The sequence below is a fragment of the Dermacentor andersoni genome, chromosome 2 (assembly GCF_023375885.2).
Source record: "Dermacentor andersoni chromosome 2, qqDerAnde1_hic_scaffold, whole genome shotgun sequence".
NCBI lineage: Eukaryota > Metazoa > Arthropoda > Arachnida > Ixodida > Ixodidae > Dermacentor > Dermacentor andersoni.
Genome location: NC_092815.1, coordinates 30,368,491 through 30,394,893, shown reverse-complemented (window position 1 = coordinate 30,394,893; position 26,403 = coordinate 30,368,491). Strand labels below are relative to the sequence as shown.

At 50.7% G+C, this 26,403-nt stretch overlaps 1 protein-coding gene across 4 annotated transcripts in view; it reads right to left on the bottom strand.

The window, feature by feature from the left end:
* The window catches only part of LOC129387758 (sodium/nucleoside cotransporter 1-like), a 71,454-nt gene extending 49,644 nt beyond the window's left edge, over positions 1 to 21,810 (bottom strand). For 3 of the 4 annotated variants that reach the window (XM_055077286.2, XM_055077287.2, XM_055077285.2), the window contains exons 1-4: positions 21,615 to 21,810; positions 12,962 to 13,109; positions 5,054 to 5,311; positions 4,370 to 4,531 (exon numbers count right to left, since the gene is read on the bottom strand). In XM_055077286.2, the coding sequence (XP_054933261.1) occupies positions 4,370 to 4,531; positions 5,054 to 5,311; positions 12,962 to 13,063 (522 nt within the window). In that variant the 5' untranslated portion in view covers positions 13,064 to 13,109; positions 21,615 to 21,810. The remainder of the gene's footprint in view (positions 1 to 4,369; positions 4,532 to 5,053; positions 5,312 to 12,961; positions 13,110 to 21,614) is intronic. The other variant, XM_055077288.2, reaches the window with a different exon arrangement.
* Between the last annotated feature and the right edge of the window lie 4,593 nt (positions 21,811 to 26,403).

Genomic DNA, 26,403 nt, shown 5'->3' with positions numbered 1-26,403 from the left:
AGCCTCATGGATAAAGTGTTGCGGGGACAGCAAGAATTCGCTTTACCGTATCTAGACGACGTAGCGATATTCTCCGCATCCTGGCCTGAGCATATGGCCCACTTGCGGGCAGTGCTAACCCGCCTGCGCGATGCGGGCTTGACAGTCAAGGCTCCCAAGTGCCAGTTAGCACAGGCCGAGGTTGTCTACCTCGGACACGTGATTGGTCGGGGTCGTCGCCGCCCCTCTGAAATAAAGGTGGCCGCTGTGCGAGACTTTCCGCAACCGCGCACGAAGACCGATATTCGGTCGTTCTTAGGTGTCGCCGGCTACTATCAGAGGTACATCCCCAGGTACTCTGATATCGCGGCTCCCTTGACGGATGCTCTAAGAAAGACAGAGCCGCAAACAGTCGTCTGGGACGAGACAAAGGAAAGAGCTTTTAGCGCCCTAAAGAGCGCCCTAACAAGCCAGCCTGTGCTACGATCGCCCGACTACACAAAAGGGTTCGTTGTTCAGTGTGATGCTAGTGAGCGAGGCATGGGCGTTGTACTGTGCCAACGGGAAAATGGAGAAGTAGAACACCCCGTCCTGTATGCTAGTCGTAAGCTGACCAGTCGTGAGCAGGCGTACAGCGCCACCGAGAAAGAGTGTGTGTGTATCGTGTGGGCCGTTCAGAAATTGTCATGCTACCTAGCCGGCTCGAGGTTTATCATTGAGACGGATCACTACCCTCTCCAATGGCTGCAGACCATCTCTCCCAAAAATGGCCGCCTCCTGCGCTGGAGCCTCGCTTTACAACAATATTCCTTTGAGGTGCGTTACAAAAAGGGGAGTCTCAACGGTAACGCCGATGGCTTAAGTCGAAGCCCCTAACGTGGGAATCAGCCTCAAAATTGTTTGTTACTGATGTTTTTCTTCCTGAGGCAGGATTTTTAACCTATTGCTTTTGTGCAGTGTTTCAAAGTGATGATGTGCTTTCTAGTGCAATTTTCCGATTTGTGGACGCGTTCTGAGTGCTGCTAAACTACTGTAAGGAACTAGGCAGCAGTATAAAAGGGGAAAGAGCCTGGCAGGGCTTAGTGAGGGTTGTGCCGTGCTTGCTGACTGAGCGGTTGACTTTCGGCGTGGTTCTAACGCTTGCCGGAAACGAGAACAAAAATGTCAACTCTCCCGAAGTCACTTTGCAGTGTCCTGTGTGCACCTGAACGTGAGAACGAGGCCTTCTCTGTGCGCTGCGCTCAAGAAACGCCCAAGGACGCCCAACTTCGGTTATGAGCATCATCGAGCGACATCCCTCCGGACAGCGGATGCAGTCCCCTGACCATCGGGATCTCCTTCCCCCGGCGGGGCGGTCTGTTACGTTTCACCTACAACGCGCGGTAATGGTACGTCCACACTAGCGACAAAAACGCGCGCGACACGCCGCACGCGGCAAGCGCCCGCGCGGCAGACGCGTACGGGCAAGTCCACAGTCGCGTTTTGCGGCACGCGGCAACGGCCCGTGGAGTCCCGCGTTGTCTCGTTCCATTCGATACTTCTCGTGACAACGCGCTCTCCGTTCTGCCCATTTCGTCTTCCATCGGAAGTGTCTGGGTTTTTTGCGCCACTGCCGGCTACGGACGAGGAACTACTGGTGACTGTGAACACTATAATACTTGTTTGTTCTATACTTGTGTGACGCCGACGTGCCAGAAAGCGGACGAGAAAGTTTTGGGTGCGGTACAGGGACACTGAGGGCCAGGCGCAGACTCTGCTTCCCCGCCTTCACCAATTGCTCACCTGTCATGCCAAACTGCTGTCCATAATGTGCGAGCGGTTGGCGCGCAGCTCCTTGTCCGACGCTCGATTTATCATAGAGGCACGCACATCCGCGAACGGTTTCCAAAAGCGCCTCCATTGCGAGGCGAATTCTTCGTCGACGCCTCAGTGGTGGTGTGGTAAGGCTTAACAAAAACAGCCCCCTTGACTGGAAATGGCCTCTGAGATTTTACGGCGCGCGTGTCACTGTTCAGTCTCAGAGCCCATAGATTATGATTCTTTGCTTATGCGACAGGTGGCGCCACAACCGCGCGGCTCGTAAAGCGGCTCGCTTCTGATTGGTGGTCGTTTTGCGTCTGCCGCGAAAAATGGGTCTCGAACCCATTCGCGCGTTTGCCGCGCGTTGCTGCCGCTTTTCGTGAATCTTGCCGCGCGCGTCAGCACCGCTCGCCGCGCGCGGCGTGTCGCGCGCGTTTTTGTCGCTAGTGTGGACGTACCATAATGCCGGCGCGGATGCAACGGACGCCGGGGCTTCGTTCAAAGCGGCGGACATTTTGGCCCGTGCGACGCCGCCGCAACGCCTCCCCGCCAAGCGTGTCCAGGCGTGTTTCAGTGCCACGTGTCTTCGTGTGTGCGTGTGTGTGTGTGCCCACGCTTGTCAAAGCGCGGCAGCCGGGGAGCGGAGCTCCCCAAGTGAGGAGCCAGCAGGTTTGTCCGTCGGCGGATTGGCGATGCGTCACTACACTCGGTTCAGCAGGTCTCTCGGCTCGACCGTGCGCGCCGTCGTGGGCTCATGCTCCGCCGTGTCGTGGGCTCATCCCGTGACCTTCCTTCTGGCCCGCGACGCCGAGAGTATAAGAGCAGCTGCCCCCGGACGCCAGGAGAGAGGCTCCGATTTGTACTGTTGAGTTACGTGCTCTCCCGTCTCTCCACTTCGGTCGACCTGACCGGCCGCTCTTTTGCTATGTTAGAATAAACAAGTTGTTCTGTTACCAGTCTTCTCATGCTTTGCCGGGACCTTCGGATGCTTCCAGTGCCCCAGGCCGCCAGGCCAACGCTACCCTTGGGGCTTGCGACCCATTCGCAATAACGGGCGCCAGCACCGAGACTCCAACAGGACGTAGAGCGGCGAAGGGGTGACGGCGAGCGGCGTCTCGCAGGACGGTAAGCTGTCTCGGATGCTACAGTAGGCGATGGAGAGCGTCCGCGCGGTGGACCATAAGGACGGCGTTGGTCATGGAAGCTCCCTAGACGTTGGAAAGTAGCTCCGGGCGAAAAGTCATCCCGTTCGTATACGTCATATCCGCGACGCTCGTCTTGCTGGCGCTTGCGGCAAAAACGCGCTATGTGGCCACGATAGCCGCAGTAGTAGCAGATGGGACGAGGAGGACGCCACTGCGGATAGCTGGTTTGGGTAGGTGCGCTGGTAGTCATGGAAGCGATGTGAGCCGGTGTTGGTTTTGGAGGCATCGGTGGAACGATGACTGGAGTAGCTGCGGCTACTTGTGCGTACGTCGACGGGGCCCTAGGTGTTAGAGGGTCCGTGTACGCTGCACCAGCCATGGATGCCAATTCCTCATTGATGACATCTCGCAGATTGGTATCGGAGGCATGAGAAGGCATAGGTCCTGCTGCTAAGCCAAGATACTGGAGCTCTTCTCGAATTATTGCGCGTATCATTGCTCGTAACGTAGGGTCGTCGGCGCTAGTGTTTGCAGTGGTGTCCGGCTGCAACCGTACTGATTCGAGTTCGTCAAGGCGCTGGCAAGTAGCGACGATATCAGCGACGGTAGCGGGGTTCTGGATGGCTAAAGCATTGAAAGCAATAGCTCCGATGCCTTTGAGGATGTGGCGAACCCTGTCTGATTCGGTCATGGCCGTGTTCACGCGTCGACAAAGAGCAAGCACATCCTCGATGTACGACGTATAAGATTCACCGGGTTGTTGCTTGCGAGTGTCGAGCGTCTTTTTTGCGAGGGCAGAACGAACAGCCGGTGTACCGAAGATTTGGTGGAGCTGCTGTTTGAAAGCGCCCCAGTTCGTGAAATCAACCTCATGGTTGAAAAACCAAGTCTTCGCTACGCCTGTCAGATAAAAGGCGACGTGACGTAGCTTGGACGCATCGTCCCAACGGTTAGCCGAACTCACTCGGTCATAGTCGTCCAGCCAATCCTCGACGTCTTCACCGCGAAGTCCAGCAAACAGATGGGGATCACGCTGGTGCCCACTGACAACCCAATACGGAGAGGCTGGGGTAGTCGAGGCCGAGATGGTGGAAGTAGAAGTGCCTGTTGGCTCGTCCTGCGACATGTTGGCGGACAGCTGGCACAATCGGCGACCCGATCGAAGCTCCAGGAGGTTGAGCGGGGAGTCAGAGGACGGGGGACCGAAGAGCACACTCCACCACTTGTGACGCAGCAGTAATCACGGCTTTTATTCCGAGTCACAAGATTAGGTGAACCGACCACGCCCACAGCACGGAGCACACTCGAGATCCAGCCCCACCAGCGATGATGAAGAAGAACCCCATATAAACCCCATATGATGATGATCGTGTACAGATGACAAAGAATAGCTTATAAATTCCCGCAATATATATATATATATATATATATATATATCCACTTACGGGGCCGTTCACAGCGCTGAGGAGTGCGATCAAGACCTCGTAGGAGTTGAAGCTTGGGCCAACGTTGACGTAGTGGTGGATGTTGCCTAGACAGGCCTGCATGAAGCCCACGTAGTACAGTATCCGCAAGAGCGCAGCCATGTAGCAGAGCGAGGGCAGTACCTGTGTACAAGTCATTGGAGTGTATTTTAACTTCGTATGTAAGCCTCACATTAACGCTTTTCTAAACACTGGCATCAGTGCGATGACAAACAGTCCTACTAAGCGATCGACAGGAAATGTGACCGCCAATGGCAACATGTCTTATTATTTGTAATTAATGTTCAGGTGTCGACCTTATGATGACGTATCTGTAAGGTTGGGAGAAGAGGAATATCAGTGAAGAAATTTTAACACTGTGCCTCTTCGTGGTATTCTAGATGTAGCAAAAGCTCATAGAGTTCAATTACTTTAAACTGTGCAATTGTCGGCAGGCCAGCTTCTATCACCCATTTAGGGACACTTGCAACTGTGTTAAGTCATTGCGTTATTTCATTGATTGATTGATTGATTGATTGATTGATTGATTGATTGATTGATTGATTGATTGATTGATTGATTGATTGATTGATTGATTGATTGATTGATTGATTGATTGATTGATTGATTGATTGAAAGTGTGAGTAAATGAGCGAGCCGTCTCACGCTGAACGCGAACACAGGTGGTATGTCGACGATGCCGTCCCGTACGACGGGCGTGACGTTCGTCAGGCGTCGGCTCCTGTTCGCCCCCTGCGCCAGGTACCCGAAAGCGAAACGCCCGCCAGCCGTAAGCCAGGAGACGTAGCTACGCAGCTTGCTCACGGCGCAGTTCGCCAGCGGCGCTCCTAGGTCGAACCGAAGAAGAACCAGGCCGGCTAAAAAAGTGGCTGCGATGCAGCCCACCACCGGACCCCAGGAGATCTGCGCCGTTCAGATGATTGCTCTCAGTGTCAAGGTATTACCGACAGGAATGGACATCTCGACTCGTTCATCAAGTAATTTTGCGCGTCCTTAATGCTGCGCGATAACCAGGCAAAGTACAGGACAAGAGCTACAGTGTGGTCCCTTGTTTCGTTTTCGTTGCGTGGTTGCCGCGTAATGTTGACATGTACCAAACGACGCCTTTATCGTCATAGTAATATTTCCTTTCCTTTTGAACCTAATGCTGCCTTTGAACGTTGTTCCGGTTTCCATTTTACAAGAAAATATTCTCTCGCATGCTGACGTATTGTCGATAAGACCAGATAAGGGCTTGACCTCGAGATTCCTTCTCTCTGCATCACGGCGATAAAGGTTCGTGCCGAGTACAAATATCCAAGTTGTATAGCCCAGCAGTCTGCTTGGCGTGCATCCACTTTTTCGAGCTCCATGACTCTATCATACGACGCGCTGGTCTCGTGCATCGACGAAGACGCTGAGGGGAAGCATATGCACCTGCGCGCGACTGTGAAACCCCGCGTCTCCAAGGAGACTTCATTGTGACCGAGACATTTCATTTCCTGCATTTTCAACCGAAAACGTGAAAGTGTGTCTCCTGAAGGACTCTTGGGGCAAGCTCACAAATGAACCGTGGAAACTACGCGCACTCGGCTCAGGGGGGTGACGCGTTTAGTTGAAGTCGCAGTCCCTCAGAATCGCTAATATACAGATGTTATTTTCAGCAACTTAACTGTCCTTCTGGCTTAGCTATAAGCGGTAAGCAATAGAACAGCGGCATATGTTAGAGGAGTCTAGTGCTGGGCCTGTTGGTACATAGCTTGACACACAACGAAACCCAGCCTTCGAAGACGCGTACACAAGAGGAGAGAAAAAGACAATCACACACGCTGGGACTAGCAACAAAGTTTAATGAAACACTTGGGTCGAAAATAAAATAAAATTAACACGTGCATGCGCCATACAAAACCAGGCAGTCATAAAAAACATTTAAAAATACATAAATAAATGACGCATTTAAAGACAGCATTTTTCCAGAACAGCCACTTTTTTGCAAAATAGAGATTTTGCAAAATAGATTTTGCAAATAGAGACGCACTGATTGTCACCGCGTTTTTGGATTATGGAAGCTTCAATGACGTCTCTCTCGCATTTCGTGGTCCCCCTACCACTAATTTGGGTGTCTTCATAAACTTCATAAACAGGATGGCAAGGGCAACTTCGGCAGTGAGCAGGCAAGTTTGCCCCTCCACCTGACGTCACAGACGGTCCATGTTCTTTTAAACGAACATTGACACGGCGCCCCGTTTCTCCGATGTACACCCATCCTGTTTATGAAGGCACTCAAATTATTGGTATGGGGGCCACGAAATGCGAAAGAGAAGTCATTGAAGCTTACCAAATCCAAAAACACGGTCACAATCAGTGCGTGAGTGCACCCTCCTTATCGCTATCTTGCAAAGAAGTGGTTCTGGAACAATTCCGTCTTTAAAATACGTCGTTTACGGATGTTTTTTTTATGTTTTCTATGACTGCCTGGTTTGGTATGGCGCATGTGCATGTTGATTTTCTTTTCGACCCAAGTGTTTCATTAAACTCTGTTGCTAGTCCCAGCGTGTGTGGTTGTCTTTTCTCTGGGGAACGCGAGGTGGCGTCGCCGCGTGTGGACGTGTCTCATCGGCTCCGTGAGTTTTTGGGTGTAGCGCCCGTTCTTTTTGCTATATCTTCGTGGCTCTTTCACGCGACATGTGTGAAGATTTCCGCGACGTTTTGAGACTATTTTTGAATTGGTCTGTGCTTTAGAACGCTTGTTATTGTGACTTTTGTGGTTCCTCGCCTACGAGAGCTTGGTGGCTCTCCGACGCCGTAGGCGTTGACACGCCTCGTGCGGGCGTCATGAACCCGGTTGAGGTAGTAGAAGGGGAAGATCTTTCCCCGGAGGAGATGCTCAAGTGGCGACAAACGCACATATACGACGCCGCATATCAAGACTCACTCCGCAAGGACGCCATCGCTGCCACGGCCAAGGCTGCTGTATGGAAACAGATGATCTCAAGGAATAACAAAGTGAGGCCTCCCAAGTTACCCGAAGGCTCATACAAGGCTATTTTTCGCATTCGCGGAGGCTTCGACGCCTCCCGCTTCAGCCACTTCCAACTGACCAAGATTCTCTCTACGGCAGCCGGCTTTCCAGCCACTGCGGAGCTGCGCCAAGACATCGTTACCATCAACCCCACCACCAACACAAACCCTCAGCACGGAAAGCTGCAATCGCTTGAAGAAATATCTCGCCATCAAGTCGCTCACGGCCGGCGGCCAAGAGCACGAAGTCACCTCCTACAGCGTTCCAAACTCCGAGACGTGCAAAGGCATTATCTACATCGACAGAGTATGCCTGGGAGAAGTTATCTATGAAAAAGACATTCTACCCATGCTTCGTGAGTGCAACCCACAAATGCACTTTTTAGAAGCCAGACGAATGGGAAAAACTTCCGGCGCAGTCGTCGTGACTTTCTTGGGAACGAAAGTTCCTTTTTGGGTCAAATATTAAATGGCGATGCTCCGGTGCAAGCCTTTTTGACAAAGAATGGAGGCCTGCACACGCTGTTGGAAAGTTGGACATCGACCGGACGTGTACCCTACGCATACTGAGGACACTTGCCATAAATACGGAACTGTGAATCCTCACACTGATCATGTGTGCATTCCCAAGTGTGTACTATGTAGTGGAAGTCATGAGACTGGATCCATTCAGTGCGCACTACGATATAAGCCCAAAATCTCACTCCCCAAGGCTGACAAGACTCCTCCTCAATCCAAGACCAAGTCGTCTCCTTCGCCCAAGAAGCAGGGACCTCGTCCTAAGAAAAAACAAGACGAAGATTGGCCTCTTTTATCCGCTGCTCCATCTAACAAATCAAGCTTTCCTCAGGTAAGCTGGGCATCGGTGGCTTCCCACAGCTTACCTAAACCTAAGCAACCTGATGCCCCAATCTATGCCCTCCTACAGCAGTTTAAGGAAGAAAATCGTCTTCTGCGTAAACAAATTCTCGACCTCCAAACCCCTTCTTCATGTACGACTACTATCACTCGATCTCAACCCTCTACTGATGAACAACCCACTGTAACTCCTCCCCCTGTCAGTAAGAATGGCGATCAAACTCTAACCATGAACACTTCTCCTCCTCCCACTACCATAACCGCCACCAAGCGCAAATCTATTGATGATGCGAGAGATACTTGGGAGGAACACGATAAGCTAATTCGTAAACTCACCGCACACATTAGGAACTCTGACAATCGCTTTGAGGCCCTTGAACAACGCATGGATGCCGTAGAAGCCAAGCTTGAGTCCCTCACTACTAACGTTCATAGCCTCAGCGCCCATATAAATGCTAAATTTAACCAGGATGACGCGCGACTTACCCAAATTGATGAGCAATTCAATCAAATTATCGAAAGACTCGATCGACTGCATGGCCGCATCCTAGTTGTGTGGCAGTGGAATTGTAGGGGCTTTTCGAAAAAGAAGGCCAGTCTGCAACAATACAAAGCCAATCTCCCACAACCGCCCGCAGTCATTGCTTTACAAGAAACGAATGATTACGTTAAATTCCCCGGATACAACACATTCCAATGCAAAAGATGCGAACGTCCCAATACTGCGATCCTAGCACAAGAACATTTGACTGTTACTTGCTCCCATTTCGAGAGTATCGACATTGATCACGACTTCGTAGAAATACTTCCCAAAAAGTCCAGGTCGGCTCCTATTTACATCCTTAACGTTTACAGCAGTCCCAGCTCTAAACACCACCGTTTTACTACCGTTTTTGCTCGTGCTAAACAGGAAGCTCGGAGAAACCCGCTCCTCATTATTGGCGATTTTAACTCTCCAAATCAACTATGGGGTCACACTACTTCCACACCTAAAGGACGAGCTTTATGGACCCACAGTCAGGATCATCAACTCACCCTCCACAATGACTTCGACACACCCACTCGCTTAGGGAATAGTGTCTCCATAGATACATCACCAGATCTCACCCTCACCTCTCGGGTTAACTTAACTAAATGGGAAAACCTTCAAATCAATTTTGGTAGCGATCACTACGTCATACAGATTTCTGTTACTTTCTCTCACAAGTTCTTTCACACTCTTCCTCCCAAACTTACGGATTGGGACAAATTTCGGAAAACTCGCGCAAATAATGCTCCCAATTCCATACTTGATCTACAGCAATGGATTAGTCAACTCCAAACGGACGTTGACAATCATACTACAACTATGCCACCTGATGCTCCTTTTCAAACAGCTGATGCCAAACTATTACACATGTGGCAAGCGAAGGAATCACTATTAAAGCGGTGGAAAAGACGCCGCCATAACCGCAGGCTTCGCATCCGTGTAGCTAGACTTGACGATGACATTCAAGCATATGCCACCCAACTAGTTAATCAACAATGGGACCAAGTATGTGAGAGCATGCATGGTAATCTCAGTAGTAAAATGACTTGGCAACTGCTGAGACATTTGCTTGATCCCTCGACCTCGCGCGCGCAACACAGTCACTACATCACTCAATTATTGCACAAACACAAGGATAATATTCCCCATCTTTTTCAGGAGCTTGCACGATTACACCTCCCTCCTACCACAACTCATGAGAATTCAGATTATACAGGCGAGGTTAATGAACTTCTCGACGCCCCAATAACGGAGGCAGAAGTTCGACATGCCTTAGCTTCCCTTAAAACTACATCTGCTCCCGGTATAGATAATGTAAACAATAAATTACTCCGAAATCTGGACGACAAATCAATCTCTGCCCTCACAGAATACTATAATCATTGCTTCGATAACAGCTCTCTTCCGAGCTCATGGAAAACCGCTGAAGTAATCTTTATTTCCAAACCCAATAAAGCCTCTGACATAGCTAATGTTAGACCTATTTCCCTCACGTCATGCTTGGGCAAAACGCTCGAACATGTCATGCTTAATCGCTTCAATAAATACGCGGAAGACAATCAGTTATTACCGCCAGAGATGATTGGCTTTCGCCAGCCGCTTTCTTGCCAGGATGCCATGCTAAGGCTCAAGCATGACCTTCTCACTCCTACGTTTAGTAAAGACACCCAAGCCATCTTAGGACTCGACCTTCGCGGTGCATTCAACAACATAGATCATGGATCTATCTTACGTGAATTGAATGTTATTAACTGTGGTAGAAAAATGCATGACTACATCCGCGAATTTCTCACCAATCGGGCAGCCGTCATAAGTCTCAATGATCAAACTTCGCCCCCAATCACCCTAGGTAGCTTTGGCACTCCTCAGGGATCTGTGCTCTCGCCGTTTCTATTTAACCTAGCTATGAGGTATATTGCTGGGAAGCTAGCACAAATACCGGATCTCCAATATTCTTTATATGCAGACGACATTACCCTATGGATTAAGGGTGGCTCGGATGGCTACATTCAAGATACCTTACAAGAGGCTGCAGATGCAGTGGCTACGAGAGCCGGGTTCATGAACCTCGAGTGCTCGCCCACCAAATCTGAGCTGTTACTTCTATCCGCAAATAAACGCGTTACGCCGAACATTCAGAGTAACATTAAGGGGAAGCAAGTTCCCGTAGTAGACAAAATCCGTGTACTTGGCATGCACATTCAATCTAACCGACTCAATACGTATACACTTCAAACGGTTACTGCCAGCGTAGGTCACACCACACGGCTAATAGAAAGGGTGTACAATAAGCACGGAGGTCTCCGCGAGGCAGAATTGCTAAGACTGGTACAGGCGTTTTCTGTCAGTAAAATCACATTCTCCCTTCCCTATCTCCACTTAACTAGGGCCGAGGAAGATATACGCAGACTCTACAAATCTGCCCTTGTAGTGCCAAGTAGAGCTTCTACTGAGAGACTTTTGGCGACAGGTACCTTGAATACTTTTAGTGAGTTCTCAGAAGCCCACCTGACCGCTCAATACCAGCGCTTATCGAACACCCACACTGGTAGGCACATCCTAAACTCCCTATGTATTGCCCCAGCACCCATGACCAATGAGAAATTCAATATTCCCCACTTGATACATGAGTACTTTCATATCCCTCCTCTCCCTAATAATATGCACCCTGTTCATCACGAACATAGAAGGCAACAACGAGCTAAAGCCCTGCAGAAAAAGTTATTTAACTACAAAGACCTGCTCTATGTCGATGCCGCAGAGAATCCGTGCGGACACAAATTCGCCATATCAGTCGTTGACTCCACTGGCAGTATTGCGACGGGAGCATCCATTATAGCCTCTTCGGAGGAGGAGGCAGAGGAGGCGGCGGTGGCACTCGCCACAACAATACCCAATTACTGTGTCATAGCAAGTGCGTGCGTGCGTGCGTGCGTGTGCGTGTGCGTGTGTGTGTGTGTGTGTGTGTGTGTGTGTGTGTGTGTGTGTGTGTGTGTGTTATAGCACCACGATTTGATTATGAAGCTCGTCCTCGAGCTCCACGACCACGACCTCGAGCTTAACAGTGCAACACCATAGCCGCTAATCAACCGCGGCGTGTGCAGATACTGGCTCACGCAGGAAAAGTTCGGCAGAACTTTCATTAGAGAGCACATAATTACAAGACAACAGGGTAGTGGTTAAGAAGAAAAACTTTTCCAGCGTCAACCAAGGAGACAGCGCTCGTGTAGTACACAACTATACAGGGTGCTTCACGTAACTTGAGCCAAGCATTCAAAAAAAGTGCTTAGCCACAGCTGAATGAAACCAACGGAATATGGTTCGCAGTCATGTGGCGCTCCTTAGAGAATTGTTATATTCCGCTTAATTAGTTAATTAACTAAGAATAAATTATGCAATATGTTTATTGTTCACATTAGGGCCAAGTGCGTTTCGTTGCGTTGTAGAGTGGGGATTAGAAACACGACCGATCAAATTTTTTGTGCCAACGTGCTGCACGCTGCGTGGTGATTTTTTTTTTCGGCGTTTAAAGAAAGCCTGCGAAATATAAAATAAAACCACGTGACTGCGCTCATCCGCTACCGTATTGCAGCGCTCTCAACCGCGCTTCGAGCGAAAGAACCGTGCGCGCGGACCGTGTCGAAGTGAGCGGCTCGAGGCATTTGGCTTCGTAGTGCGTCAGCATCTCTGGCGGTGGCACACGGAAAGGAAGCGCCGCCGTCTTTGATAGGCGATAGGCTCGAAGCACGGTTGAGAGCGCTGCAACACGATAGCGCACGAGCGCAGTCGCGTGGTTTTATTTCGTAATTCGCGGGCTTTCTTTGAACGCCGAAAAAAATACACCACGCAGCATGTACGTTGCCACAAAAAATTGGATCGGTCGTTTTGAAATGCCCTCTACAACGTGAAAAAGCGCACTTGGCTTTAAAGGGAATATTATTTTTTTGCATAATTGATCTTAGTTAATTAACCAATTAAGCGCAATATAGAAATATACTAAGGAGCGCCACATGAAGGCAAAGAATATGCCGTTGGTTTTATTAAGCTGTGGCTAAGCACTTTTTTTTTAATGCTTGGCTCAAGTTGCGTGAAGCACCCTGTATATGTACAGTTCTGGGATACGCGCATACGAGCCGACAGTGAGTAGACAAGGGGCGCTACGTTACCCGATTGCGATTCTTGGAGAACACGAAGCCCAGCAGCAGCAAGAGCACGATTCCGGCCAGCGAAGACATTCGCTTTAATTCACCGTTCATGTCCCACAGCATCGCCGCGAACAGAACCGCCAAACATGTGCCCCATATTCTGTTCCTCCTGTAGTCAAGATAAATAACAGCAAACGAGAAATAGAGTAAGCGGAATCATTTTCGTAATAGGATCGGAGCAAGCAAATTACACCCGAAAGAAACCTGAGGAAAATTGAACTTCTTTCATCTCTGCGCAGCGCTTAAAACAAAAAGTTTATGTAGCCATTTATTGAGTCTTGAAATATGAAGCTACATAGACAGCCGCACGTTTGCTTTGCTAGTGACATTTGGGGCACAGTGTCGTAATGTGCTCGTTATGTTTTCGTCACCGAGGCTATTTCGGTGCACTCGTTCTTCCAGAAACTCTGTCTGTATATGCAATTTGATCGGGGGTGATACTTCTATTATTTTCTTGTGCAATATCCTAATGCGCTCATTCTTCTGGAAACGCAAGGAAGTTTACTTTTAATTAGGCCCGTGCTCCATTTATTAAGTGGTTTCATAAGCTCAAGCAATAGCCGTGACTTGCCGTGTGGGGTCACTCGGACCTCTATGGTTTTCTTTTATAGAATGGCGTGCCCATGAACGGGATCCTAGTGTGCACATACAGCAGTTTAACGAGCGATGCACATTGCAGCAGTCTCACACGTGTGATCCGTCATAACCGGCATTTAAGAACCCCCAATGACCCCCCCCCCCCCCCCCCCGTTGGTTGTTGTCGTTGTTGTCCTTGTGTTCTTTGTCGTTTTTGTTGTCATTTTCGTTTCTTTTATTGCGATATAAATTATAAGAACACTCCAGGCGCATTTTTGTCGTCGCCGTGATGTTCCGTATAAAGTCCAGAGGCGATAGATAATGTCACCGTGCGTCGTATGCTGTATTTGCTAGTGAAAGCACGCGAGGCTCAATCTGGCAGGCGCGAAGAAGAAAGTGGAGAGCAAACGCGCCATCTTCTGTCGTGCGAGAGGCCGTGGGGGGTGGGAGAGAGGGAAGGGGGGCGGCATTCTGCTCCGGCAGCAACTGCGCATTTCGCGACCGGGCGCAAGGGGAACTGACGATCGCGGCCCAATCACAGAACTGAAGTGAACTAGAAGTAATATATTCTAGTGCACTGTACACAGAACATCTAAATCTCGCGCACCATATATTAAGGAGGGGGGCGGCTTAGGAGGGGGGGGGGGTGCGGGCGGCTTAGACTCTACTAACAAGCGCGTACTATGCACGGCTGTGTGTGGACGCGCGCGCCACGAGACGTTCATTTGAGGGGTCACCCTACTTTTGTGTGCAGGCGCGAGTAAGAGCGGGCGCGAGAGACAAAATCTGGGGGCTTTGGCTCCTTCAATATATGACTCTGCCTAGGCACTACGGAGGAAGTTTCTTAGCGCACGTTGTATGCGTTTGTCCCTAGGCGTGCTGGCATTGCGGAGTGGGGTCGAGTTTGTTTGCGTTCGGACGCTGGCTGCCGGCGCGGTGAAATAGGTGAAGCAGCGGGCACTGACGCCCCATTTGGCGACCACTGTGTCGGACAGACTGTTTCGCACCTGCGGCGCTCTTGCAAAGTGAGCCATGCCGGACCATTGCTTTCTCGCGCCTTACGGCCATGTACCTTGGAAATAACATCCCAGAATTTTCCGTGGGAGCAGTAGGGACCGTAGCAGAGGCCGGGCCGCACATATTGAATATCTAGAAGTCAGACCGCCATAGCAACCGCGTTTGAACGCAAGTGGCTGAAAGACCGCCGGTGACGCTCGACGCCCCTGCAGCCGCTATGAGAATACGTCGCGCTACCCTAACGCCTATCACGCTAACCTAACCTAACCTAACGTTAACCTAACCTAACGTTAACCTAAGCAAACGTGGCCGAGACGAAAAGACAATAATCCTCACGGCGTAACCACTGTGAGAATACGTCACGCCACCCTAACGCTTTTTACGCTAACCTAACCTAACGTTAACCTAACCTCACGTTAACCTAAGCAAACGTGGCCGAGACGAAAAGACAATAATCCTCACGGCGTAACCACTGTGAGAATACGTCACGCCACCCTAACGCTTTTTACGCTAACCTAACATGACGTTAACCCAACCTAACGTGGCCGAGACGCAAAGACAAAGATTCCCAAGGCGTAACCGCTGTGAGAGTACGCCGCGCCACCCTAACGCCTTTTACGTTGACGTAACCTAATCTAAGGTAGCCTAATTTAAACCTAAGCTAACCTAACCAATAGCATGGGCGAGGCGTAGAGCCAATAATCCTCACGGCGTGACATCAGGCAGCGGCGTTGAACCGCGGTTGCTAAGACGCTGATCGTTTCTTTCACTCAAAGGGGACCACTCAAAAATGCTTCTGAAAAGTCGCGGACAGCAGCATACGAAAAGCCTGCCAAGAGCGAAGATACTGCACCAGGAGAGCAGGCCGGGCCTCTACTACGGCCCTTACTGCTCCCCCGGAAAGATCAGTGATGTTTCTTGAAGGTAGAGCGCCGTAAGGCGCAAGAAAGGTTTAATGCGGCATGACTGCCCCAGCACTAACGCCATAGGCGCAAGAAAGTCTGTCCGACCTACCTTCAGACAGCGATCTCCAAATGGGGCGTCCGTGCCCACTGCCTCACCGCATGGGCGTTGGAGCGTAAACTAACTCGACGCCACTCCGCAATGCCGGCATGTCTAAGGGACAAACGCATATAACACGCGCTAAGGAACCTCATCCGTAGTGCCTAGGCAGAGTCATATATTCAAGGAGCAAAAGGCCCCAGGTTTTCTCTCTCGCGCTCGCTCTTACTCGCGCCTGCGCACAAACGGCTGGCGATCCCTCATATGGACGTCTCGTGTCTGCAGGCGCGCGCCGAATCTTGAAAGGGATCTGCAAATGACTCATACCTTTGTGCGCGCTGTGTTCTGTGGGAGATACGGGCGTCCTCCTCCGTACTCTTGGGACAAAGGAACGACAGTACACAGTAGTGCAAACAATCACAAGGGCATTTATTGCACCTTTCATAGATCAATGCCTGCTAGCCGAGTGGCTATCCACAAAACATGCCGATGGGCGCGCGACAAATCTAGAAGTCCGACTCACCGCGAGCGAGCGAATATGTTCGCCCCATGCTGGATCCCAACGCCTGGTCGTTCGCGTGTTCGGTCACGCCAACGGAGGCGCGCTCGAAGGCCGCCACGCGAGGCGGTCTCGCAGAAGCATGGGTCGCCGCGCGCGCGTGGGACGTCCACCCGTGCGCCCGACCCGCCGGGAAAGAGGGTCGCTCCACCCGCGGCACGGCACGTCCGTGCTGCTTGCTGTCTCCAACCCAAGAGGCCAAGCGCCTTCCCTTTCGGCGCCCGAGTGACCCCGCCGCGACAGTCGCGCCATCTCTCGCACCGCGCTTGTACCACGCCGCGGGCGCCAGGCCACGCGAGCCGTGCGGGAAAACAGCATATCAGGGGATGCGCTATGCGGGAAAAACATCAGGGGACGCGCGAGAGTCGCGCATCCCCACATCCCCCCAACCTTAAATCACTTCTTATTCCGGCGAAACATGTGACACGGTCTAACATCAACACGTGCTTCGCGAACAAGGTGGTACATGCAACAGTGGCCGCGCCGGGGAAATGTCCACACGCTGTCCATAACATGCGAGCCGACTGTCCTTGGGTACACCGCTGGCGTCCGCCGGTCACAGCAGCAGCTTTGCGACTCGACGGCACGATCCCAGGCCAGGACTCCGGAGACGACGACGCAGCAGTCGGTACGAGCAAGCGTTGCTCGCGCCGATGCGCCCTGCTGGCAAGAGCCGCCGTAGCTGTCGGTGACCGCTGGCTCCTTTGTCCGCCGCCGAGGGTTGTGAGCTGGATGCAGGAGGCCGCCGAAGTCGCTGCGCCGAACTGGCCACAGCATCTCCATCGCCTGGGGTGACTCGATCGTAGTCCGGGGCAGCAGCGCAGACGATGTGCAGGTGACAGCAAGCCAGGGGCGACTCCAATCACGCTGCGTACACTCAAAACACTCGGCAAACACTAAAGTAGTGCAAGGGAGAGGAATTCTGCATGCCCATCGCCCACGTGGTACGATGTTCAACTCGGCTAGCAAAAGATCGGGCAGCTACTCAGATGCTAAGTTCACGTGAACGAAGCTCGCTTCCTTGAGCCGAACGAGTAATTTCAATTCGTGCGAGGCTAAACAGAATGAGGGAAGCAAATTGCAACGCCTCAACGCCACGGTCCACCAGGTTGTGTCCCTCCACGTGCGACAGGCAGCTTCGTAAAGCCTTAGGCCTAAAGCGTCGCTACCCTGACAACAACCGGCATCCAAAAACAACACCCAAAATGGGCGCAAAACAGGCAGCCGCGAGGAGACGTTAGCTCTGTGAGGTGGTCCTACTCCGCTCGGTGCACACAGCATCCGAGTTGACGGCGCCCACCGTCCCAGACGGTGTCGGAGCGCCCGGTGCCAGGCCGCAATACCAGTCAGCCCGTCGTGGCACCCGTGGCCCGCGGCCACCCGGCTCCCAGAGCCGCGACTTCATCCGAGTCAAAGAGATAGAAGAAGCTATTTACATAAGAAATTCGGACCACCCACGAGGCTTCCGTACTCACTCGCTTCAGGCTTGCCACTGCTCCGCGGGCACTCAGCCTCGCTCTCCCAGGATGCAGACCACGTGGCTCTCGTACCGACGAATGTCATTAAAAAAAAAACACTTGCGAAAAGGCTTAGCATGCTGATAAGTTCAAACACATTACAGCCACCGTCGCCTCGCTCAAGAAAGCACGCCGCCGACGCTAGCGATCAAAATCCACGCTAGGCCTACGCTTCGGTTCAAACAAAGGTCTTGAACGAAGCAACACTTAAAATTATCGTCCGATGCCCCAAGAGGTCCACGTTGGGCAGCCAGATGTGGGAGATACGGGCGTCCTCCTCCGTACTCTTGGGACAAAGGAACGACAGTACACAGTAGTGCAAACAATCACAAGGGCATTTATTGCACCTTTCATAGATCAATGCCTGCTAGCCGAGTGGCTATCCACAAAACATGCCGATGGGCGCGCGACAAATCTAGAAGTCCGACTCACCGCGAGCGAGCGAATATGTTCGCCCCATGCTGGATCCCAACGCCTGGTCGTTCGCGTGTTCGGTCACGCCAACGGAGGCGCGCTCGAAGGCCGCCACGCGAGGCGGTCTCGCAGAAGCATGGGTCGCCGCGCGCGCGTGGGACGTCCACCCGTGCGCCCGACCCGCCGGGAAAGAGGGTCGCTCCACCCGCGGCACGGCACGTCCGTGCTGCTTGCTGTCTCCAACCCAAGAGGCCAAGCGCCTTCCCTTTCGGCGCCCGAGTGACCCCGCCGCGACAGTCGCGCCATCTCTCGCACCGCGCTTGTACCACGCCGCGGGCGCCAGGCCACGCGAGCCGTGCGGGAAAACAGCATATCAGGGGATGCGCTATGCGGGAAAAACATCAGGGGACGCGCGAGAGTCGCGCATCCCCACAGTTCTCGCCGCTCTTCCGTAGACGCGATAGACAGCAAAAACGTCACTTCGCTCACTGCTATTGCTGCGCTTGCTCATACCAGCGTCCGGCGTTTTGCAGCGAGTGTCCACGCTCATGCAGTGTGATGTGTTCATGTTATCTTGTGCGCGCTGAAAGCATGCTTGTTCAGTTGCGAATATGTTTTCAAGTTTATACGGCCGCTAAAACTGCTTTCCTTACTTTGTATAACTGTGTAATAATTTGTTGTCGCAATCGATGCTTCACCTATCGGGCGAAGAATTGACTGCGATTTTTTTTTTGTCATTGTTGTTGTCCTCGTTGTTCTTGTTTTTGTCGTTGTGGTTGTCGTTACCTTACCTCGAGTAAGACTTCCTGGGGCATTCCTTTTTTTTTCACAATTCGAGCTTACTGGGTTCTCTTGGCAGTGTCATTTGCGAAGTAACACACCAGGTTGAGCTAAAGTTATCCGAACTCCATTTAGTATCTGTTGGCCGCACTCTCTTGTAGGTACTGAAAGCGTCCTTCACCAAGCTCTTTCGGAAATTAGTTATACATTGGAAGTCGGTGAAACGCCATCCAGGAAGCATTCAGGGATGACTAAGCGAATTTAGTGGATGATTTAGGCAAGTTAAAGGTTTATTAAGATTGTTGACTAAGCGATGTGAAAGGATGACTAAGTGAACTAAGAAGATGACTCAGCGAATTAAGAGGGATAACTAAGCGAAGTAGACTATGCGAATTAAGGGGGATGATAAGCGAATTAACAGGAGGAATAAGCGAATTAAGAGGATGAGTAAGCGAATTAAGAGCGTTGACTAAATGAAGTAGACTAAGCGAATTAAGGGGGATGTATACGTCTAGTGTCCGTCTTTAACGCGTCCGCACTTGGCTTTTCGCCTTCAAGTCGTCTTAGGGATAACATTAGAGACTCTCTGTATTTTTGCATCACGTCACTTGAAATGTTGAAGTTTACAAGAAAGGGACAGGTATCCGCAAATGCCTGCTCGGTAAGATGTATGTGAATCGATGCAGGATGAAAATTAGCATCAGCCATAGCAATCCGAGCACTCTGATTATTCTTTGTTATATGTTCTCATATTTATGCCGCACACGTGCGGTGCAGATCTGCCATTATGCAATGCGCTTGCACTTATCCCGGTGCGATGCAAGTGCCAATGTGTAGCCTCGGAAACACTACGCAAGGTTACTATATGGCAATGCAACTTTCAACACGAGCAAATGACTACTGGCGGGGGGATGCGAAGCATACTAGCCTTTATTTTAGTTGTTGAACCACTGTTTAGCCTGGTGAACTGCTGTTGCTTGGCTATATTTGGTTCGGCTAGTAGAAGAAACAACTCATGCGTTACTCTGCTTCGCCTTCAAGAGTGGAACGCGACAGCGTTCCCGTCGACCCGCCAAGGGGTGTAAGACAATGGGCTACGGCGCAGCGACTACGCGCCCCGCATTGGACGCGGTGAGCGTCAAGCAACGCAGCGTTCGGCGCGGCAACGAAATGTGCGCCTGAGCAAGCGACGCACGCCTGAGCCTTAGAAACAGCTCGTTTCTAAGGCAACACCGCATTCACTAGAGGCGCTTTTGTACCGCTTCGAAGCATCGTACTCGTGGCTCAGTGGTAGCGTCTCCGTCTCACACTCCGGAGACCCTGGTTCGATTCCCACCCAGCCCATCTTACAAGAGTTGAGCCAAAGCCACCTAGAAACAAGCGCAGCTGCTTATATACCGCCGCGACGCCGCGAGCGACGGCGCGAGTTGGAGCCCCGTTTCTCCTCTGTCGTGACGTCACGGTGTCACGTGGTATTGAAGGCGACACCGCCGCGCCTGAGGAGCTGGGTTGAGCTCTAGTAATATGCTTCGCATAAAATGTTTTCATCGTCGGCGAAGGCAAGAGCAGTTTGGTCCGGCTCTGTAGTGTCTAGGGACGCGCTCAATTTCAGGCAGGCGAGTGCCAGGGTTCGCAGCGTGCGCCGCGGACGCGCTGGCGTCTCTCTCGACGGACCAAATTGAGATACCCGCCGTGGTTGCTTAGTGGCTATGGTGCTGGGTAGCTGAGCCCGAGGTTGCGGAAATGAATCCCGGCCACAGCGGCTGCATTTCGATGGGGGCGGAATGCGAAACACGCGTGTACTTAGATTTAGGTGTACGTTAAACCCCAGGTGGTCCGAATTCCCGGAGTCCCCAACTGCGCCGTGCCTCATAATCAGATTGTGGTTTTGGCCCGTAAAACACCATAATTTATTTAAAGCAGGATGAGCTCGTCGACGTATCTTTAGTTGCCTTTATGCGCCGCTTTTAGCGCAGCAGCTTCCTTTTACAGCGAAGCTGTGTATGGCTAGCCGATTCTTCCGGCCGTCCATCTGTCTGTCGCCTGTACGCCGAAAATTCCTGTGGCGCCACCCCATGCGCATGCGCGACAAAACAAAAAAGGAGGAGAAGCGCGCGATTGGCCCGAGCATAAGAACAGGCGCGTGCAGCCGAGCGAAAGCAGCAAATGCGTACCGAGGATCCGGCAGCCTACTAAGCCGTCATTTAATGAACCGTCGGGATTAACCCGGTGCATGATAGACACCGGGGCCGCACGTTTTACCTTCGCTGGTTAACTGCTGGCACCGAGTGCTTGGGCGATGATTTTTCTTAGTTGGTGCCAGCGCAAGCGAAACAGCAGGCGGTGTGTAAGAGCTCCTGGTGCATGTTGAAGCTGCACTCTGTACGCGACGAGGCGTCACAGGCTAATCAGGTGCAAACGACAAACCATATGCGGAAGCTGCGTCGTCACCTCAGCAGAAGACCTACACCGCCTACACCAGGCTTTGGAGCCTCCGCACGCTGAGACTACCGGAGCGTTCCCTGTCGGCGCTCGTTAGTGTAATGATGCAGTACTTCGCTACAACGCTCATAGATGGCGGCGCCATCCCTTTGAAGAGAGACCATATGTTACGCGTACGCGCCGACATCACATCTGTTAGCGGCAGTTGATGGTGGGCCCCAGCATAAAAAACTTTCGTGTTAAAATTCACGCAGAAACTCCTCTGGGAATTGTCTAAGTATGCGTAAGCATTGTGCCACTTGCTCACCTCCACGCAGCTTGGTGTTATTACCAACGTTGTGAAACTTGATCCGGCCAGTAGAAACGACAGCGCTGCGGCGACACGAACTGGTGCGGACGGTGGCGCAAGGTGCATTGATAACGCAAACATAGTAGTGCAAGGGGCGGCGCCAGGGGCGCTGATGATGTTACGATCATTATAGGCCGTCATCGCTCTTTAGCGCCTTACCCATCTGCGTCGAACCATTATATGAGTCATAATCACACGCACTTCAGCCTGCTTCAGCGGCGGCTGCGTATGACACGGCCTCGCAGACCGTATCTTGAAAGCGATCTGCCATTAGGACAGAAAGTGCCGACTGCTGATGGTCGGCGCGCTGATTTTGCGCCTCTTCGCGTTGAAGAGAGACGGGCGGGCCCACATCTTGATAACGATCTGTGAAAGGTGCATCCTGCAGTGTGTGCTGAGGGCTTCGTGAGCACTGTGTTCTCGCTGCTTCGTTCGCGTTGAAGCGACGGACAGCACGAAGTCGCATGCTGCTGCGGGCTCTATGTTTAAAGCGATAGTCTTACGGGACGGACGCAGGGACGGACGGACAGTATTTATCCTTAGGTAAGTATAGACATGCTTACGCACTTAAAATTGACGCTGAAACTCTACTGGAGGTGTTAAGTATGCGTAAGCATTGTGCCACTTGATCCTCTGCACATCCTACTGTCATAAACAATCTTATCAAATTCATTTTTCTTGCGCTAAGTACTGTAAGACGCACAACGGGGACGAAACGGACACTGTATATGAAGCGGACACGTAGTGACACAGGGGAGCGCAAACTACCAACCATACCAACCATTGTCAAACCATACCAAGCACGCAACGACTCATTGCGACCGTGTGAGCCGTGGTTATAGCAGATCCTCTCAGCTCGCGTTCTGACGTATCTGGATGTTGTTATTCTATCAGTGTGTTTTGTTTGTTTATGCATTCCTCGCGTAAGTGATTTTAGCTTTAGTAATCATAACTGACGGGCATGCTCACACAGTTGTCATTTTCGTTTTCTGTTTCTAAAGCTTGTGGAATTTCTCTGGTCATTTTATCTTTTTCTATAGCGACAACTGTCGTCTTTTCAAAAAAAGGTGCGCATTTCCACGTTTACGATCAATGGCCAGATTGCTGGATACGGCTATTTGCTCACATGCGCAACGATGTTCTCTAAGCATTTCGTTCAGACAGCGTCCCGCCTGGCCCACTATACCTTACCGCATTTAAGCAGAATTTTGTGCACCACATTACTTTCCCAGGCTACGTATCTGTCTCGTGTATTACGCTACATGTGCCCTGCGCGTTTTCGTTGTCTGAGTTCACTTTCTTGCACAGACCTCTTAGCTTGATCGGTGCTGAAAACAGCTCTGTTACGTCGTGCCTTTTTGTCACATTCTTTAGGTGGTGTGACAGGTTGTGAACGTAAGGGACAATAGCAGTTCGCTTATGTTTGTCATTATTTTTGTCACAGTTTATCGGCCGCGTGACTTTCGTTATCATTTGCTCCCCGATTTGCACTATCATGTTGTCAGGTTATCCACTTTTTTCTAGTATATTAATCTGTGTGCTCGGGCTATCTGCGACTGCGTGAAAGCAGGAAAATGCCCGTGTCCCGTGCATTGGGGGCACATTAATCCCCTGGCGGCCAAAATTAATCCAGAGTCCCCCACTACCGCGTGCCTCATAATCAAAGGGTAGTTTTGCCACACCAACCCCAGGATTCATTCGTTACCAACCTTATCAGGCTAGATCCGACACTTATCAACCCTTATCGGTTGTCAACCTTACCGGACTCGATCCGACCCTTATCAACACTTATCTGTCCTTATCAGCCTTATCGAACATGATCCGACCCTTATCAACTATTATCGGTCCTTACAAACCTTATCTAACTCGATCCGATTATTATTACCTCTTATCGATCCTAAACACCCTTATCAGAATTGTTCCGGTCATTCTAAGCCTTTATGGCTCTTTAGCACCTTATTCATCCACGTCGAACCATTATCAACGGTGATGAGACCGATATAACCCCTCATCACTCCTTATCATCATTATCAACTCGTTGACTGCTTATCTGTCAGTTTTGCGCGACGCGAAGCGCATCAGCCCTCACAGATCGGCGAAATTCCGGTCGGTGAAGGAACGCCCCAACGGTAGGCGAGGCGCATCCCGCGATCACTGAAACTCCTCGGGGACGTGGCGTGTCCGGGATTAAATTTTCGCAAAGTCATAATTTTCAAGACGTGTACAACGCTCCAAGTCGGCCCTGCATATGGTCCTAGAGATGGCTTTTATTCCACCATCACCAAATCTTTCAACCAAGCCTTTGCAGAAACTGTTCTCGTTCGACATTTGTTTTGAATCGCCGGTACAACACATTCATGCGGTTCAGATATATTCGCCTTACGTAAGCGTGCGTGGTTAGGCCAGTGGTTAAGACACTCGGCTTCTGAGCGCGTAGCCGTAGGTTCGAAACATACCGCCGCCAACGTTCTCCCTGTTGAAATTTATTTTGTTTTGTACTTAATTTCTTTATAGTGATTCGTTTTGCGTAACGAATGGGCGAATGGGTTTCCTCGTCGGGTAGGCATAGAAATGCTTACGTATTTAAAGAGAAAGAAAAGAGAACATATATATAAGCAGCACGAGTGTTGTTGTGCGCGTGTCATCATGTAGACTGTGTTTCTTAAAGTTTCGGCACTTTTATCTGCGACCTTTTACGCTGATTTTTGAACACGAGGCCTCGCAAACAGCTTACCATATTAACATGCAATTTATGAGCCCGATATAAAAGTTGCGTAACTAAATAAGCTTTTTAAAAATCCGCAATGTGGAGGTACCCTAGCTCGGCTTTGTTTCGCAGTTCCAAGGTGTACTTCTGGTGGATTGTAATTGTGTCTTTTTGTGTAAGCGCGTATTTTGTTTTTCAATGGATAGGTAAGTACAGCACGCATAAACTTCCATTAGCGCCGCTGTGATCTCAGGTGGGATACGAATGGTTCACGCAAAAGACATTTTCATGCGCTTATAGGTTTTCGGTGATTTGCTGCCACATATCCCAAGTAAATGGCGTTACCTCTCACACACATCTGAACCTGTAATAACAACGTAGAAAAAATATATCCATCTGTCAAAAAGGGAAGCTCGAACATGGAGAGGCCCTTGCCGGTTGCGCGACCGAAACTTCCAACCGCTTATAAGTTATATATTGTTTATCCATTCCCTTATTTGACGCATTTCCTGGCGCACCCCTTGACTTTATTCTCGCTGGCACAACGTAGCCTCCGTACTCTTAAACGACCTTCGACGCGAAGTGTTTCCTCGGCTCTGACAAAAGCAGTTTTCCTCTCGATTGAGCAATAAGCTGCGCTCCAGGAACGTTCCTCGGCAATTCCTGTGATGTGGAGTGAGAGAGAGACACGCCCCTTCGCACTAGTGCCTTCTAGTAAAAGACGAGGCTTCTTGGTTGCGCAATTTCACGAATCATTGAGTAAAAAATTCAGAGTCTCTTACGTTATTCCTAAGACGACTTGAAAGCGAAAGTCCGAGTTCTGATGCATTAAAGACGGACACATGCAGCCGGAGCCCCGGGGGTCGTCTGACACCCGGGGCCCGTGGTCGTCTGTCACTCCCCTCCCCCCTGGGTGTAGTAAGGAAGGCGACGATACCGAAAATTTCTGGGGAGAAGGGGGGGGGGGGGGGGTGATGTTTCACCGTGATGTTTCAGCACCAGCACAGCCATCTTGGATACCGCGCATCACCCCCCCCCCCCTCCCCACTCCCCTTTCGCTTTCGTTCCCAGAGATCACGAATGTAGCAGGTATACATGCTGTTATATTTTCGGCACCAAATAATGCAGGATGCTGCGCTGATAACTTGTGATAAGCGCTTTTGCACATCTGCTGTCAGACTGTAAGACTTGCAAGCAATATAGATGCGGCACTGTGGAAACTATGGCTCACAAGTAACAAAGATATTTTAATAAAGTTTTAATTAGCAATTAGGGGCAATATTTCATCTGCAAAATTGAAGGCCGACAGTGAGATGTTTCCCAAAAAACAGCTTCACAAGAATCGTTGTGGTACCACGGCGTGTAGTAATTTGGTTGTGGGCAGCCCTGAAACCAAACGAAAATTAAATAGCGTGTGAGTGACGCTGATCTTCGCACCCTATTAGAAAAGGCCACCTGTTTTCTGCTGCGCGGGCGCCAATTCTATGGCAATTACGAGTTCTCTTCATTCTGATCCATTATATTTCTTTATTTGCTGCTATTGGCAAACGTGATTATCCGAGCTGAGGTACCGCCACAAGGTTGGGAACGGAACAGAGCACGCTACGCGTCGATTCCTGGCGTCACCACGCAAAAAAAAAAAAAAGGAGGGAGGGAGAGAGAGAGAAGGGCGCGATGAAGCCCGCGCCAGCTAAAGCTCGAGCTACTGTTGGTCTGCACTCGCAATGGAGAGATAGAGAGATCGTCGTCACTGGTGCACTATATCATATTCCTCTCGGCACTGCCATACTGTGTTGCCCGCAGAGCCGAATTATTGCAGGCTCTAGCACCCAAGACGATTTTGTTTAGAGAAGAAGTTTTTGTTCAGTTAATAATATGACTTTGGGTCCTCAATTCCCAAATTTCGGCTATAATGGCTAATTAATCAATTATTTAAGATATCCTAATGAATTATCTGCCAATTTTGCACGATACCGGGTTTCTAGTGGTCACAGACACACATAACCTGATAGACAATCGGAAAATATTCTCGCAAAATTA